We start from the raw sequence: 18,383 nt of genomic DNA on the forward strand, positions 1-18,383 counted from the left end.
ATGTTAACAGTTGAAACCAATTTTAACCAATTTTTTTGTTTATTGAAACCAATAAACAATAAAATAATTTGTATCTTCCTTTCCTCCAAAGTCTTAATATAGATATTCATAGAGTTAAAGGAACATATAAGATGAATACTTCCCTTATAATTAAGGTTAAAACATACTGTGATTTCATTGACATTTCTCTCTGTCTTGTTCCTATCCCCTCTCCCTAAAAAAGTGGGGATACATAAAATCTTAAAAAAATAGTTTGACTAATGGTTCTGTATTATAGATAATAAACTGAAAAAGAAAAGAGATAGTTTACTGAAAGGCTAACATGCATTGGGCTATATTTTGCATACTTTATTTAATTTCTCAACAACCTTGTGTTATATGGGTGGTATCCATGTTATGCATAAAAATGAACACTTGAAGAGATTTAGTAATCTGTTGAAAGTCACACAGCTGCTAGGTGGTAATACCAAAATTCACAGTCAAATCTACTTCTAAAGTCCATGTTTTTCCACACTATCACAGATCAATACATGGTAATTTTACAAAAGCATACTTTTTCCTTTATTTTGATTCTTCTAACATAAAACTCAAAATTTACCAATGATATTTATAAAACAAGAAAACCAACTTTTATTTACCTTTACATATCTGTATATTTTTAACAACTTGACTTTTTAAAGTATTTTTAAAAACAACATAAAACTGTAATTTGTTTTGCTAAAGAAAATTATAAAGGATCATTAATATTTTATAATTCTGGCCTATCCACATCTATTTGATACAGATATAACAGATGGATATCTAACCTATAAGATATTTCTTAACTCTGGGCTCAGGTAATTTTCTGAGTAGACAAATTTATATAAGAAAAATAAAATACCTGACCTTAAAATCCCTCTAATACTTAATAGTGGGAAAAGAAGAATGTTTACAGGGAAAATTAATAAGAATGCATAATATTAATCACTTATACAAAGTATTAAACCATATTCCAAGATGTAAATTATTGTATATTTCATCCTTGCTATTACTATTACTTTCCAGTATGTATAAATTACCATTCATTTTCAATTTTAGAGAGAATGGTTTTCCCATTGTGTTTCCACATTTCTACCCAAGAATAACACTAGGATTATTATATCATATTTATATGAATTCCATGAGTTCACATTTTGCTTAAAGGGCTGGTAGTGGGCAGTGAAACTCCCTGTGCCTTTCAATTTAAAATATTCCTCTCCTTTTCCCCCCTTCCCGTACTGCTATAAACCCTACACATATCTAGGACTTCTCCCCAGCTAGCTCAGCTTCTTGCCAGTGTACCTTTTTGTTCAATCTAGAAACTTCTCTTACTATTCCCTGATGCATCCTCTGATGAAATGGCCTGAAAAGTCAACAGTAAATCTTGATTTATCACTGGAACATAGGTAAGTCCTTCTATCACCTCTTAGTTAAAATAATTTATAATTATCACTGAGGAAGTCTTTATCTTCTATTTATCCCCCATTCAACATAAAAGTTAAAATCTCTAGAAAACTTAAAAGAAGGATATGTACTTTAAGCCAAAAAAATCCTTAAGTGATAGTGAAAAAGATGATTGGACAAATTCAATATTTCAATCAGCACAAAGAAAGGAAAAATGTAAAATGTCAAAAAGGAGGTCCTGGGCATTCATACTGGCTACAAGCCACAGCTCCCCAACAAAGATCCCAGTTTCTCATCCCTGATCCCTACTTTCTAAGGATTAAAAAACCACCACCACTCAGAGAGCTCAGAGTGTGCCTTCACCTAATAGGAAAATAGACGCTACTTGGGATAGAGAAAAGCTCCAGGGGTATCCAACCTTTTGGCATCTCTGGGCCACAATGGAAGAAGAGTTGTCTCGGGCCACACATTAAACACAATGTGACACATAATCACACAAAAAAAATCTCATAATGTTTTAAATAAATTTATGATTTTGTGTTGGGCGGCATTCATAGCCCACCTGGGCTGCATACACTCCATGTGCCGCAGGTTGGACAGCCCCCAAATCTAACTTTTTCCTCCAGCAGGCCTAGCATCACATATTGTGATTAGATCTAAAGTACCATTGGTCACTCTTAGTTCTGGCCTAGAATTAGAACAATAATAATAATGAAGATGGCTATTATGTATTGAATTTTTTACCATATGTCAGATATATGGTAAATACACACACACACATATACATATAAAACCTTGTTTAATCCTTATAACAACCCTATGGTAGGTACTTATTATTTCAACATTTCAGATGTGGAAACTGAGGCACAGAGAAGTTAGATAATTTGCCCATGTATAAAAAGTGGTGAAATCAGAATTCTAACCCTATTCTGATTGAGGCCAAATCTATAATTATACAATATTTTTAGGATGATGAACCAATGAATTTCCAGAAATAATTTCACATATTCATACATTGGGCCTGCCTATTTCTTATTTACATATCAGGATCCCACCAAGTCATCAGCTAAATTGTAGACTTTATTTAACCTAACAAGATATCACAAACATAGTTATTTAAAAATCATGCAAAATTTACCAACTAGTACATAAGCACATACCTACTGTAATGTTACCCTTCTTGCTTTGTAATGTTATATTTCCTGTAAAAGAGAAGAAAAAAATTATATATTTTTATATATATAATTTACATATACATAAAAATTTATATAAATATATAAAAATAATTGTATATATAAATCAATATATTAGGAATAATCTACAAAGGAACTGTGTTACATGGCATTCTACAACATGATTGGAGAGTCACAATGTTATTTAATAATATTGTTTTTGCTGTTGGCAATTTTCCATAGTACCAAATACCAATCAGGTATTTAACTGCAATTCTGAAATAAATAGCTTCAGGCATCTATACACACTCTCTGCCTCCACTGCACCTTAAACTTTTATAGTATTACTACAAAACATACCACCATACATTTTGGGAAACATGGAAGAAACATCATACTTCTAAAATCCACAAATGAAAAAAATCACTTAGATGGACTGACTATGTATTTTTAACCTAAACACCACTGTATTTATCAGACTACACAAAGCCAAGTTTTGAACCAAGTAATACTAAAATAATCTATGAGAAAAAAATACTATTATTTTTCAAGCCAGTATGCTATGCCTATATGTTAGATTAAAGTGGTTTGTGTGCTGAGTTAAATAGTTTTGGAGCAAGAATAATGAACACATTGAAATATGACCAGCAAATTAAAAAGCTTCAAAGGTTTCCATGTTTCAAAGGAAATATATTTTCCAGGACAAATAAGGAATATTGTAACCATTCTTCCTAGTTCCTCTCCTCCAAACCAAAAATAGTAGGCTATTTCTTCATATGTGTGTTTCTATGTATAACTACTCTGAGCCATTCTACCAATATTTACTATACTAAAGGTGTAAGCAATATTACCTCTTCTACCACGATTTCAAAACCAGACTAAAAAGGAATTATTATCTTAAAATTAATCTATATTAAGTAAACCCATTTATTTCATTTCATGGGCACATGATTCATTTGTTCAAGTTAAAATGTGTTATTATAAAAATTTCTTAAAACTCTTACATTCCATCATACTTCATGTGAGTATAATAGTGGGTACATTTGTGTAGGAACAGAACTTGGTTTGTGTAAAGTTCAAAAAATTATTTTCAAGTCTCAGTAAGTTATAAAGTTGTACAGAAACTGTTAAATATGTAAATATTATTTTATTGCTATGTTCTAGACATTCTCTTCTAGTTTCAAATCCAGTAAATATAGATTCACCATCACATGCAAATAGTGACTCAAGATCATACAGCTACTTAGATGACTTACAATGATCCCTGCGCCTCAAGTCCTTGTGTAACCTCCTCCTCTAATGTGCAGGCTAGACCTAATGATTTTCTTTTGACAAAGAAAATTGGGCAAAAGTGATGAGATGTTACTTTCAAGATTAGGTTACAACAAGATTCTGGCTTCTGTCTTACTAGCCATCTTTTGCTGTGATGGAAGCCAGCTTAGGCATTTGTTAACTACCCTACGAAAGAGGCCCAAAAGCAGGGAACTCAAAGAAGCCTCCATCCAAGAGGATTTGACCTGAATCCTGCCAACAACCAGACAAGTAAGCTAAGAAGCAGATTCTCCTTTGGCTGAACCTTCAAATGAGCCCAATTACAACCTCAGGAAGACTCTTGAGGTAGAGGACCCAGTTAAGCTGCACTGAAATTCTTGACCCATCCAAATGGTAAGGCAATAACCGTTTGTTGTTTTCAGCTACTGCATTCTGGGGTAATTTGTAACACACAAAAAGATAACTAATATAGATGTTGAAAGCTGGAAGTGGGGTGCTGCCATAATAAGTATCTAAAAATGTGTGAGTAGCTTTGGAACCTGGCAAATGGGTAGAGGTCGGAAAGACTTTGAGGAACATGCTAGAAAAGGCCTGAATTGCCTTAAACAGACTGTTAGTATGCTCCCCATGAGGGCCCATACTAGTGAAGGGAAGTAAGAAAAAAGTTTTGGAAATTGGAGGAAGGAAGGTACTTATTCAGTAGTACTGTAAAGTTAGCAACGCTCTTACCTTCAATAATGTGGGAAGTAGGAAATATGCCTAATAAACTGAGATCTAGCTAAGATTTCTAAGCAAAGTCACAGTGTTATAGATGATGCCTATTGTTTTCTTTGTTGCTTACAGTAAAATGTAAGATAGAGAAATTAAAGGACTGTTAAAAAAAGAACCAGGCCTAGAATGTTTTTGAAAATTCTCAGTCTCTCAGGTGGCCAATGATGCTAAGGTTGAGAATGGCTTTTAAACAAACTTTGAATCCAAGCACTGCCACACATGGCCTGAAAATGAAGCTGAGGGGGTAAAGCTATAAAACTTTTGTTAAGACCCCAGAAAGATCAAGGGTGGTACCTCATAGTATTAATGTTGTACAAAAAGTCCTTCAGAAATAATAAGGGTAAATTTCATAGATCCTCAATCAAGCAGCAGGGCCTCTAGAAAGCTAAAGGCCCTCTGAATAAGCCCAGATTTTTTGAGCATTTTTAAATTTAATTATTGTTCAAGTACAGTTTTCTGTCTTTTACTCCCATCCCAGCCCACCATGCCCAGTGCCCCCCACCTCCCTCCCATTTCCACCCCCCTTAGTTTCTGTCTATGTGTCCTTTACACTTGTTCCTGTGAATCCTTCCCCCTTTCCCCTGAAATTCTCTCCCCTCTGGTCCCTGTCAACCTGTTCTGTATTTCAGTGTCTTTGGTTATATTTTGCTTGCTTGTTTTGTTGTTTAGCTTCCTGTTAAAGGTGAGATCATATGGTATTTGTCTTTCACCGCCTGGCTTATTTCACTCAGCATAATGCTTTCCAGTTCCATCCATGCTGTTGCAAAGGGTGGTAGCTCCTTCTTTCTTTCTGCTGCATAGAATTCCATTGTGTACATGTACCACAGTTTTTGGATTCATTCATTTACTGATGGGCACCTAGGTTGCTTCCAACTCTTGGCTATTGTAAATTGTGCTATGAACATTGGGGTGCATAAGTTCTTTTGGATTGGTGTTTCAGGGTTCTTAGGACATACTCCTAACAGTGGAATTGCTGAAGCCCAGATTTTCAAAAAATTCTTAGTTGTAGTGTTTACCTAGCGCAATAAACCCCAATATGATTCACAGGAGGCTGACAAAATTTTTGACACAAGTACAAGGTCTATCCGAGAAAAGTCCAGCCATTCTTAATATAGCAAGAATGGTTTGCATGACATCAATGTAACCTGGCAGCCAAGGAGTGGACTGTGATGTGCTTGTGTGAACAATGATGACTTCACTGTACTAGTCAGTGGGAGCAGTCAATGCTGTTGAGTGTGTGTGTTCTGTGTGACTGTCACAATCAAAATGACTGAGCAAGTAGAGCAATGAACCTGCATCAAATTTTACATAAAGCTAGAACATTCCTCCATGGAAGCTACTCAGATGATTCAGAAGGCCGAAGCTATGGGCAACTGGTGACTGGCAACTTCATCATGACAATGAGCCTACTCATGTCTCGTGTAGAGTTTTTTTGTAAAACATCAAATCACCCTGGTGACTCAGCCCCACTAACTGCCCAGATTTGGTGTCCTGCAACTTCTGGCTTTTCCCAAAACTAAAATAAACTTTGAAAGGAAAGAGATTTCAAACCATTGATGAAACTCAGAAAAATATAACAGGGCAGTTCATGGTGAATGGGAGAGCTGTATGAGGTCCCAAGGTGCCTTACTTTGAAGGAGACTGAGCTGTCATTGTCCTATGTACGATGTTTCTTGTTGTATCTTCTTCAATAAATGTCTTTATTTTTCATAGTACATGGCTAGATACCTTCTGGACAGACCTCATGTATCAGCAAACACACTGCTAAGTGGGACTAAAAGAAACAGTGACAGTAAAAGATGAAAAGGGAACACTGGACCCACAAAATTATACTGACAGAAAGCAGACTGAGAAAACTACTCAGCTGCAAAAACATGCTACATTTCATGAAAAAGGAAGGATGACCCAGAGGGAGGAACCAAGAGCTCAGAGAACAAACCTTGAACCCTAAAGAATTATCTCCAGGCCTTGAGGTCTAATCGAGAAACCTCCAATGTTTGCCCATTCAAATTTTAAAATCACTATGAAGCAATGACTCCTTTTTGCTTCTCATTTTCCCCCTTTGAACAGGAAAGTTTAGAGCAATTATCCTACAACTATTTCATCATTGTACGTTGGGTATGTAGGTGGTATGTGTGGGGGTTGAGGTCGGGGTACTAGACAATTTGTTTTAGTTCACAGGTCTTCAGGTTCAGAGGAATTATAATACAGGCATACCTCAGAAACATTGCAGGTTTGATTCCAGACAACCACAATAAGCAAACATCGCAATAAAGCAAGTTGTAGTTATTTTGCTGGTGGAGGTTCTTGCCTTCAATTTATAAAATATGCAGCATTTGTGAAGCACAATGTAGTAAAGCACAATAAAACAAGATATTCCTGTACTTGAGGGTTTGTACTTAAGAAACTACACCTGAGAAGCGTCTTCTACACTGGATCTGATTTTGGTATGGAGATTCTGGACTCTGAGATGATGTATAATGGGATGAGACTTTCAGGATCCTTGGGAGGAAAGGAGTATATTTTGTATATGAGAGAGTCATGAATCATGGGAAGTGGGGGTGAGGGGCAGAGGACAAATAGCCATCCAAAACCTTATAGGATATCTGGGGAAGATACATACATGACAAGTTAAAAATTAGCATTTATTACTAGTTATAAGTTAACCTCATAAGTGAATAGTATGAATTAGCTGCCATAGCCATTAAGAGAAAAGAGATTAATAAAATGACCTAACATGCACAGGAAGAACAGTCATATTGGAAATTATCACCATAGTCAAGATTTGAAACATGGGTAAAATTTGAATATGCTGAGGCAGAAAGATTTTCTGAAAAAAAGAATTACATAAGCAAAGATTAAAATATGGAACTATACATGTTACATGTAAGTCATGCAAATCAGGCAAGTCTACGAGAACAGGGATCACATCTTATTTGGCAGTATATTTTGAGAGTTTAGCACAGTACCTAGTACAGACACAGTAAACACAATTATTTTTTTTAACAAATGTTCAAATTTAGTTTGGAAAAATTGGTAGAGAGCAATGTGTAGCAGAACCATGGAATGCTAGTCTATTGACTTTATCCTACACGGAAGGAGTCAGCAAAGAATTTCGAGATGGAGACAATACACAAAAACCATACTTTAGGTTCTAAATAGAAGGCAAGATAATTTTAGGACTGTATAAATATAACTACTCTTTAACTGTTAAGGAGTTGAAATTACAATCCGTCCTTTAAAGGCAACCAAGAGGCTGAGGTGGCCCCCGGTGAAAATGAGTTTGAAACCCCTGATTTAGGACAATTAACTTATTGTGGAACAGAGGATGCTTCTCTTCACTGCTTTCATCTCCTGAACTCTTCAAAAATAAAAGGAAGCAGACACCTAAAAATCATTAATATTTGTGATTTTAAATATTAGTAAAGAACAATAACGTAGTTTGATAGTCAGCCATTTAGTTAGTGAGTCCAATCACCCAACTCAGCAAAGCAAGGAGCTTTATTATGTTATATCACTATTTTTACATGAAAATATGGTCTTCCTTAAAGAGTGTATCATTAATGCTTATGATGAGAGCAAAGCAATCACAAGAAAATGATGATTCTTAGAACCTTAAAATAGAGGTTTTAAATTCATTAAAGAATGAGAACTAGTTCATATTATAGTGGGACCTATTATAGGCATTACTATTATAGAGTTTCAGACCTTACCTCTCTTTAATGTTACAGTTCAGTACTATAAAAGCTATATAGAACAAGAAAACTATAAAATGAGAAATATCTGTAAATATAAATATTCCAAAATATTTTTGTCAATACAAAGGGATTTTCAAAGCAATAAAAAATATATTCAGAACTCATATAAAAATTTTTAGAAAATCTCTACACTAAACAGAAAGAAACATTCCAAAGTCATTAGAATATAAAAAATGGGCCTCTACTCCTACCCTTTATGACAGCATGGATGGAACTGGAGAGCATCACACTAAGTGAAATAAGCCAGGCAATGAAATACAAACACCATATGATCTCACCATTAACAGGAACCTAATCAACAAAATGAACATGCAAGCAAAGTATGCCAAAGACATTGAAATTGAGAACAGGTTAACAGTGATCAGAGGGGAGAGGGGAGGGGGTAATAGGGGAAAAGGTTGAAGAGTTTACAGGAACAATTATAAAGGACATATGAACAATAACAAGGCAGAGGTAGAAATGGGGGAGAGAGGCAGGGAGGGCTGGGGTGGTGGGGAGGGATGGGAGAAAAAGCAGAAAACTGTACTTGAACAAAAAAATTTTTAAATGTCTAAATTTTTAAAAATGGGCCTCTAACCTCAAATATTTTGTAGAATAAGATAGAATATTTAAAAGTACACAAATCAACGAAATGGGCATTACTAATATAATTTTCTATATTTTGTTTTCACATACTTTATCTCCAATCACTTAAAACAATAAATAAACCAACTATGTGAGAGGAGTAGAACTTGTAAAAGGCTTCTTTCCACTAAAGCAGATGCCATATGATCTATAATAACTATGTGTGCTTACTCTGCTCTCAAGTTACACAACTTTTCCACCCGTGTTTCAGGAAAATATACAGTTTTTCTTAGCTAGTAGCTCTTCGTTCTAGTATGGGCAGAGGGAAAAATAAGCTATAGATTTAAAAATAAGTATTAATTTATTTTTCTTTGCTGAAAGAAATGTGATTATGGTTAGGACAGCATATATACTTAGATAATCCAAACAAAGCAATCCAATATATTTAAAGGTTAAATCTCATTTTTGTGTTTTTTCTTTGGGAAAGGGGTGTAGGAAGGAAGGCACTTGCTATTTGCAAGCCATAGAGCTAAAAGCTAAGAATATATAGATGAATACAACATACTTTGCTCCTGAGTAGACTTTGATCAAGGACTCAGGGATAAAAGAGGTAAGAATATATACAGGAAAAAGTAAGAGATTGTGTGATTATGAAAGACAAAGAGTAGGGCCAAGAGAGACTAAACAGCAGAAATTAGAAAGAAAAAAAGATAGACTAAAGAAATATTTACATGAAAAAACCTACCTAAACTTACTGACTGATTACATGTGGAAGGTGAGGGAGAGAGATTTAGTACAGGTAATACCTTGTTTTATTGAGCTTCACTTTATAGTGCTTCAGAGGTATTGCTTCCCCCCCCCACCCAAATGAAGGCAAGACCCTCCACCAGCACAAAGATGACAGCTTGCTTTATTGAGATACTCACTGCATTAAGGTGGTCTGGAACCGAACATGCATTATCTCCAAGGTATGCCTATATTACTTTAGATTTCTAGTGGGAAGTCAGATACAGATAATATCTGAAACAACAAATATAAGTAGAAATGGAGAAACACAATAAGGATACGGTTGGAGAGACTAGAAAAGTAGGAGAAAGGAGTTAGACTATTGAGTTGAGAGGCCAATAAAAACCCAAATGGCTACATCTACAGCAAGCAGATGGATGTATAAGTTGGAAGTCAGGGCTAGAAAATACAGATTTGAATCATTAGAATACAAGGATAGTTAAGACACAAAGTGGTTAGATGCCCAAGGTAAAATCTTGGAGACTATCAAGGGGGTAGAAAAATCAGGAACTCATTGAAGTTTCAGATCAGCAATAATAAATAATAATAAATATAAGATTTGACAAAGACTACCAGTGCACTCTAATATTGGTGTGCTTTTTTCCTTCCTTAGAACACTACTAAACTCTGTGTTTTGCCCTTTTGTAGTCAGATAAAGTCATATAACATATTCTGGCTTAAGATATTTGACAGGAGTTAATATATGCATTTCTAGGCCTGGTTTCTGAAACTTCTCACATGATCCTCTATGATCTATCTCTCTTCCTTTCAAGGAAGATTCAAAGTCATTCACCGAAGATGGTATCATCACCTTTATGGAAAGAACCGAGTCCCTCTAAGGAGGTAAATCCAAACACTACATGGAATAGCAATATTTAGTATCACATGTCTAAATCCTGAAAAAAAATCTATGCTATCTACACCACAAGTGAGGCTGTGTTTCCTTCCTAATATTTCATAAAAAAAAGTTTCAAGTCCAGATTCAATATTAACACAACATTATTATAGGTCAAAATGGTAATGAAACCAGTATTTCACTGTGGCAGACCCTGTCCAGCAGAGTCCACCTGTTGTGGCTGACGACGAGAATCAATGCACAGGCGACAACAATCCTGTGTGGAAAAAGGGAACAGGCACGACTACTCTCTCAAGGGGAGAGTGCCTATGGTGCCTCGGCCACTCCGTCAAGAGGGGAGTGCCCTGACCCTTGCCTAGAGAAGCTTTTATTGTTTTCCTAGGGTCTTACATCATAGAAAGATTTATTATCTATCACATAGAATATTATTGTCTACATTCTAGGTAAAATCAAGGAAATAAAAATAGCATGCAGACGGGGATGGCAATGAGCTCATTAGCTCTGTCCTTGGGAGAGCTCACACAGGCTTTGGAAGTTACCTTGAGGATAAACAAGATACATTTGTTGCTTTAGACCAGGGTGATGGAGTTTTAGCAAGAGCAAGCTATAACAGTCTGTAAGTATTTTCTAGGCCTGATTCCTATGGGAAAATTCAGTTTGAAGGTCTGGTTCCTGCCCACCACTTCGCATCTGTAGGTTTTCCATACAGAGCTGAGTCACATTTGCCAGGCCCAGACAAACCGGTCCCCTATATTTCACAGTGGATTTAATAAATACTAGAATCTGAACAAAGTATTTTCATAAACTTTATGAAAATTCTGTTTAATCCAATAAAAGCTCCTTTTTAAAATTTTATATTATTTCTGACTTTCTAAATTTATAAGGCAGATTTATAAATTTGTCGGTGATATATGTCCTTCTTAAGGTAGACTGGGATGTTTCTTTATGAAAGTCTAAGTGCTATCAAAATTATCAACTGCACTTGTATAGTTAATGTAACTTTTCTATGAAAGTTTCTAAAATCCAAAGTAGTTTTTCAAGGAAGAGTTTAAGCACATACATATTGCTATATCTTGGGGAAAACAAAGGACTTTTGAAGGACTGAGAAAATGAGAAAACTAATTCTCAGCGATTTATTTATCAAGGTATGTTACCCCCCCAAAAACCTAAAATAAGATCCTAAGTTATATAGGGAATCTAAGTACTTAAAATGAAGTTATATTCATTAATCACTTATTCCAAACAATAAGTTAAATATAAAACACTAGAATAACTGTCATGAGGATTCCAACACATTAAATCTAATCAACATTTCAATTATTTATAAGTAAAAGCAATCCCAACAAACCATTTCAAGGAAGATTTTCTTTCTCTCTTAAGAGTCAGGGGGCACCTTGGCTGGTGTGGCTCAGTGGACTGAACACTGTCCTGTGAACTGAAAGGCCTCAGGTTTGATTTCCAGCCAGAGCACACGCTTGGGTTGCAGGCCAGGTCCCCAGTTGGGGGCAGGTGAGAGACAACCAATAGATGTATCTCTTGCACATTGATCTCTCTCTCCCTCTCTTTCTCCTTCCCTTGCCCTGTCTATAAAAGTAAATAAATAGAATCTTTTTAAAAAAAAGAGTCAGGAGACTATATACATATATTTATATTTTTAAATATATTTAGTAGAATACATGTAATATGTATATGTCACATATGTAGAACATTGTTTACAATTGTAAATATTTATTAAAATAGTGGAATAAAATGTACTCAACACAACCTAAATTTTTTTATTGTATTTTTTTATTTTTAGAGAGAGGGGAAGGGAGGGTGAAAGGGAAATATCAATGTGTGGTTGCCTCTCGTGTGCCCCCTACTGGGGAAATGACCCACAATCCAGACATGCACCCTGACTGGGAATCGAACTGGTAACCCTTTGGTTCGCAGGCACTCTATCCACTGAGCCACATCAGTCAGGGCACAATCTAAATTTTGATAACTTAGAAGGAAATCAAAACAGTACACTGTCACAAAATCTTTTATCTAAAGACAAACTATCCAAGTACCTATTCTCTCACTAGATTCCCAGCACCAGAATAGTGATAATGAATAAACTAGTTTCTTTTGTATTAGAAGGCATAAATACTTAATAATGATGATTCAGCCAATCTTTCAAATAGTAAATATTACTCCTCAATTGGCCCATTCATTACTCATTACTCACTACTAAAAAAAATACAAGGTGGGATAAAAATAGGTGTTTGGTCATCATATACAAAATAATACAAGAATTAATAAATACTAATACAAGAATTAACACTGTGCTTCGTGTACTCAAAATTATAACCCTAACTTTTGTTACACCTTGTATGTTAAATGTATCAATAAATATAACTCTAGTGGATGCTGTGATTCACCATCCAGAACTCCTTTTGTAACTGAAGGGCTTATTTGCCTAGGTGTTGGAAGTAATGCTGAAAGACAGCTGTCAGCCCTCTTAGGGGCTGAGATAAGGCGATTGGCCCAAGATTATACACAGTGTATTGCCATGTATAATGCACAGCCACATTTTTGGCCCAAATTTTCAGGAAAAAAAAGTCTTTCATTTTAATTTTTAAATTCTATTTATTTATTTATTTATTTATTTATATTTAGACACTTGTTTGTTGTATTATAAAAGAATTTTAACATTTATTTTTAACATATTATGGTACACAAAATTTGGTATAACAAATACTTATACAACACAAGAACAGATATAAGGTACTTCAGTTACTACCCATGTATAATGCACACCCTTATTTTTCCCTCAAAAATTTGGGCAAAAAAGTGTGCATTATACACAGCGACATACAGTAGGCCTTCCTGAGGCACAGCCTGCATCTAAATGATAGTAAGCCTGGAAAATTCCTGGGCAAGTGGAATGGGGAAACTAAAAAAAAAATAATTAAATAAGGCCAAACAATTTGACCAACTTGTAGCCAACTACTGAATCAATCATAAGACCTTATTTTCCCTCACAAAGGACACCTGAGAACAAATGGTTTATACCTCTCCTCTCTGACCAGAGAATAAATAACTTAAATCACCCTAGTCACGGAGATAAAGGACAAAGACCCAATGAATGCCATTTGTGCCAGCCAAACCCAAGGATGGATAAAGTCAGGGAACAAATAACAAAAACCTAATAACAGGCAAACCCAAAGCAGTGCAGCTAACCAGAGAATAATCCCGAACTCCCCTATGCCCTCATTTTGATGCATCAACATATTAAAAATGTTCCTAGAAAGCTGATGAATATTCTGTTGAAACGCTCCCCTAAGATACTTGCCCACAGAAGAAAGATAAAAACTCTCAAGATAAAGATACCAGCACAAGCTCTCTCTGGAGCACACCCATGTCTGTTCTTGGGCATGAAATTTTTATTGTCTTTCTCCTAAACTCTAAGGGTACCCATGAGACTTGCAATCAGAGGAGCAGTCGCAGTGGCAGCTCGTTGCAGGCTTAACCCCTGAAACTGTCTCCAAGGCCCCTTTTCTCTGATTTTCCAGTGAACAGCAGCCCTACCTTGGTTCACTTCTTTACAATAACATTTCTGGAAGCCAGGGCAGAGCGCTACCTAGGCTCTCCCCCTTGTTGCTTTTTCCCCTAAGTCTTTCCTTTGTTTCATTGTCCCCACCTTTAATAAACACATTCTCACCCTGGCTGGTGTGGCTCAGTGGACTGAGCATCGGACTGCAAACCAAAGGCTCTGGTTTGATTCCCAGTCAGGGCACATGGCTGTGTTGCAGACCAGGTCCCCAACATGGGGTGTGCGAGAGGCAACCACACACTGATGTTTCTCTCTTTCTCCTTCCCTTCCCTCTCTCTAAAATAAATAAATAAATAAATAAATAAATAAATAAATAAAACCCCTGGACTTGCCTGAACTTGGACTTGTGTTGTGAAATCTTTCCTGCACAAAGTCAAGAACCCACATGCTATAGGTGGTCCCAAGGCAGACCTGGTCCCCATCTGCTGATAACTGGGGATATAAAGGTCCAGCTCACCTCATCCCAACTTGAGACAATTATGGGAACCACCCCAACTACAGGAGCTCTTGAGGTTTTGAGACTACATCAGTCCAACTTCCACAGAAACTGGGCTTGCTTCCTTCCTTTGCATGGCATTAGTCCCACAAATCCTTCCTAGTAAATACGCTGCACTCTAACTTCCATCCTGAGAGCTTGCTTTCAAGAAACCCAACCTGAGACAACAGTCCAAAAAAGGTTCTAGGTCTGACCCAAATTTAAATCACCCAAGGAAAGGTATCTAACTTCATATTAAAAGTCAGTAAGTATAAAAAGCTTTATAAAAACTAAGGAATCATTAATTCTTTTATTCCCACAATTTCTTTCCATTTCAACTGCTTTAAGTAATCAAGAGACCTACAGTATTTTGAGGACTGCCTTAAAAAAAGAGTATCTGTTTTACTATCATATAAGCTATTAATGACAAGCCGCACCAAATACAATTCTTGTCTAACTTAAAAGAAAGCAAAAAAAATTAAATATTAGTGAATTTAGTATAAACATGGTATAAAGCACTGTAGAGAACAGAGCTGCCCTTATCAGGCATATTAATTAAATGTGACATGATAAGAAACTGCTTTACCACTAAAATCTACTCAGTAAAAAAATAAACAAATGAGTAAGTAACCAAACTATTTGCTTTATCTGGATACAGCTACCTTGGACTCAACTATTTTGGGCTCAAACATGCCTTAACATTGCAAGAATGGTTGATAAAGTTTTGACTATTAAATTGAGGCTCAAAAATTATTTCAGTACAGGTACTCATTTCCTACACTTTTTTTATACTGTAAACTATTTACCATTTTGCTACAGAGCTTGGCTAGAACTAGCCATGCTTTCTACCACCCAATAATTCACGTTCACTACTAAAATCTGGAGGTTTTGCCGAAGTGTATGGGTACCAATATTCAGCTTTCCTACAGAAGTTAAATGAATGGTCTGTATACGGAAAAAGTTTCAGATTACATTTCCTGAAAGATGGCCCAAAAGGCATTTAGCAGATGTATGTACACTGTATCTTTTGCCAGGATAAGTGACTCTTAACTCTATCTGTATATATTTCAGAGAACATACCTAGACTTGAATCATCTGCTACATGAAATTTATGAAACATGCTCAGTAACACTGAAAACCAGCATGTTTTCTTTCAATAAAATGAAGCAACTAAGTAATATTACTTGTCCATAGAGACATGTTTGAAAGTCACAAGATGATGTTTAATCAAAGAAAATTGAAAACAGCAGAGTACTAAAAGGACCCGGTGCCAGTACTAACATATGTAAAATATTTTTCAGTCAAAATTAGTATCACTAAGTTACTACAATTAGATTCCATACAAATATTTCATTAATTTGTTTAATCCTTAGCTTTCCTATCATAACATACATAAAAACAACTACTCAAAACCCATCTTTACTTTTAACACTGCTTTTATTTCTTTGTGCTTCCTTCCGGTTATCTCCTGCACATATTTCTTTGTTGTTGGTATCTTTTTATAAAGAAATGCATTACAAATCATAATTACTACCTTTATCTATAACAGCATAATATTCAATTTCTTACCAAATTATATAGCTTATAAGTCACTTTATTTTAAGGGTTTTTAAAAAGATGGTTACTCTGTAATTAATTATTTAGAGAGCTAGCTTCCTAATGGCAATTCCTTTAACTACAGTCATCCCTTAAAATTTATATCATGTGGATAGTCTCAGATATATTAGGCCTTTGTCAGCTTACCATGAACACTTCCTAATGTAATGTCCCCGGCAGCAGAAGACAGAAATGAAGATTCTGTATAAAGATACTTGGCTTTCAGCAAACCATCTTCAGTAGATATATTAACAGAACTTCCTTGTAGTTTATCTACAGTCACAGTCTAGTAAGAGAAAGGCTCAAATCAATTCATTATAAAACAAGACTGACAAAAAGCCAAAATGGTACCTACAGAAGCAATGTCCAGATGCATAACGAGTTACAATTCAATGACTTTGTTGACTTTGATTCCCTTATTCTATCAATTACAAGATTGAGAGCAAGCGTATTCTCTGTAGAATGTGAAACAGACCCATCATCTTCCTTCATTTATTTAGATGTTCTTTAATTTCTGTTCATAATGTTTTACATTATATTTTCTATGTGGTTTTTCATCTTCTGTTAAATATGTTCCTATTGGGGGACTTCTGGTCAAGATGGTGGCACAGGCAGACATGGCTCACCTCTTTGCATAACCACATCAAAACTACAACTAAAATACACAACCACCATCACTCGGAACCATGGGAAATTGAGTTGAATGGAAGTCTGACTACTGTGAACTTAAAGAAACCACATTCATCCAGAGTGGTAGGAGAGGCACAGACATGGAATAGGCTGGTCCCTCACTCACATGTGGTAGATAAAAATTCAGGAGGGATTTCTCAGGAGCAAGGAGTCCTAGCCCCACAGCTGGGCCCCCCAGCCCAGGGTTCCAGTGCCAAGAAGATAAGTCCCCACAAATTCTGGCTGCAAAAACCAGCCAGTAGAAAAAAACTGCTGGAGCTGAAAGCAGTTCCTCTTAAAGAATTCACACACAGACTCACCTATTCAGACTTACTTCCTCTGAGCTCCAGCATCAGGGTAGCAGCTTGAAAGGCACAAGTGGCATAAAGGGAGGAACTAAAGTGTCTGGCATCAAGACAAGTAGAGGCCATTGTCCCTTTTCTAAACCTCCAAGCTTCCTCCCAACCCCCAGAGCCGGCAACCTGGTGCTATATCTGAGACTCCATCAACTTAGCTAACACTGTTTGACCCGCCTTGGAGACCCCCAGAGATTCTGCCCAACCAAATTCACAGGCCCACCCATTCTATACAAATGACTTCTCTTGGCTCATACTGCACAACTTCCTAAATCCTCTCAAACAAAAGTTGGCCTCAGTGAGCCCCAGGCCCCACACTAGCAGCAGCCAGCCCAGATTCAGCTTCGCTTCACCTGGGAATCTCCAAGCTCAACACAAATAGCAGCTATCTCACATTGCTTTACAACATAGGCAAGGTGGCCCCAGGCAAAAACAGGTAGGGGCTAACCTTGGCCTGCACTACCTGGGAAACCCCAGGGCTACCCAGTGGACAACTACAGACCACATCAGAGCACTATCATCCTGCCCCTGCACAGCTGATCTTCCATGGAGGTTGGAGGCTGGTGGTTAAGTGGTCACGGCCAATCCTTGCAGCTGACTGGCCTGGGTAAATCCTTACCATTGATCTGCCAAAAGCAACCAAGGCTCAACTACAAGAGGAAGGCGTACTCAGCCCACACAAAGGGCACACCTTGACAGGGAAGGCTGTGCCACTTGACCCTACAGGACACCTACTCCATTGGGCCACAGTACCAAGACATGGAGTCACAGCAGCTCTACCTAATACACAGAAACAAAGACAGGGAGGCTGTCAAAACAAAGATACAAAGAAACATGACCCACATGAAGAAACTCCACAAAAAAGAGCTAAACAAAATGGAGATAAGCAATCTATCACATGCAGAGTTCAAAACACTGTTTTTAAGGATGCTCAAGGAACTTAGTGAGAATGTCAACGGCACAGAAAAGATCCAGTCAGAAACAAAGATACACTAATTGAAATGAAGAACAATTTATGGGGAAACAACAGTAGAGTGGATAAAGTCGTCAAGAATCAAATCAATGATTTGAAATGTAAGGAAGAAAAAAAACAACCAATCAGAACAAGA

General features: G+C 36.5%; 1 protein-coding gene across 4 annotated transcripts in view; it reads right to left on the minus strand.

The window, feature by feature from the left end:
- FAM185A (family with sequence similarity 185 member A) overlaps positions 1 to 18,383 on the minus strand; it is a 61,003-nt gene that overhangs the window by 28,607 nt on the left and 14,013 nt on the right. For all 4 annotated transcript variants that reach the window (XR_005084820.2, XM_037162231.2, XM_037162230.2 and 1 more), the window contains 2 exons: positions 16,397 to 16,535; positions 2,583 to 2,624 (listed from right to left, as the gene is read on the minus strand). Coding sequence is in view for 3 of the 4 variants with exons in the window: in XM_037162231.2 (XP_037018126.2) it covers positions 2,583 to 2,624; positions 16,397 to 16,535 (181 nt within the window). In the remaining variant the exon portion in view is untranslated. The remainder of the gene's footprint in view (positions 1 to 2,582; positions 2,625 to 16,396; positions 16,536 to 18,383) is intronic.

This window comes from Artibeus jamaicensis, unplaced genomic scaffold (genome assembly GCF_021234435.1).
Source record: "Artibeus jamaicensis isolate MK-2021 breed Jamaican fruit bat unplaced genomic scaffold, CSHL_Jam_final contig_518, whole genome shotgun sequence".
NCBI classification, from domain to species: Eukaryota; Metazoa; Chordata; class Mammalia; order Chiroptera; family Phyllostomidae; genus Artibeus; species Artibeus jamaicensis.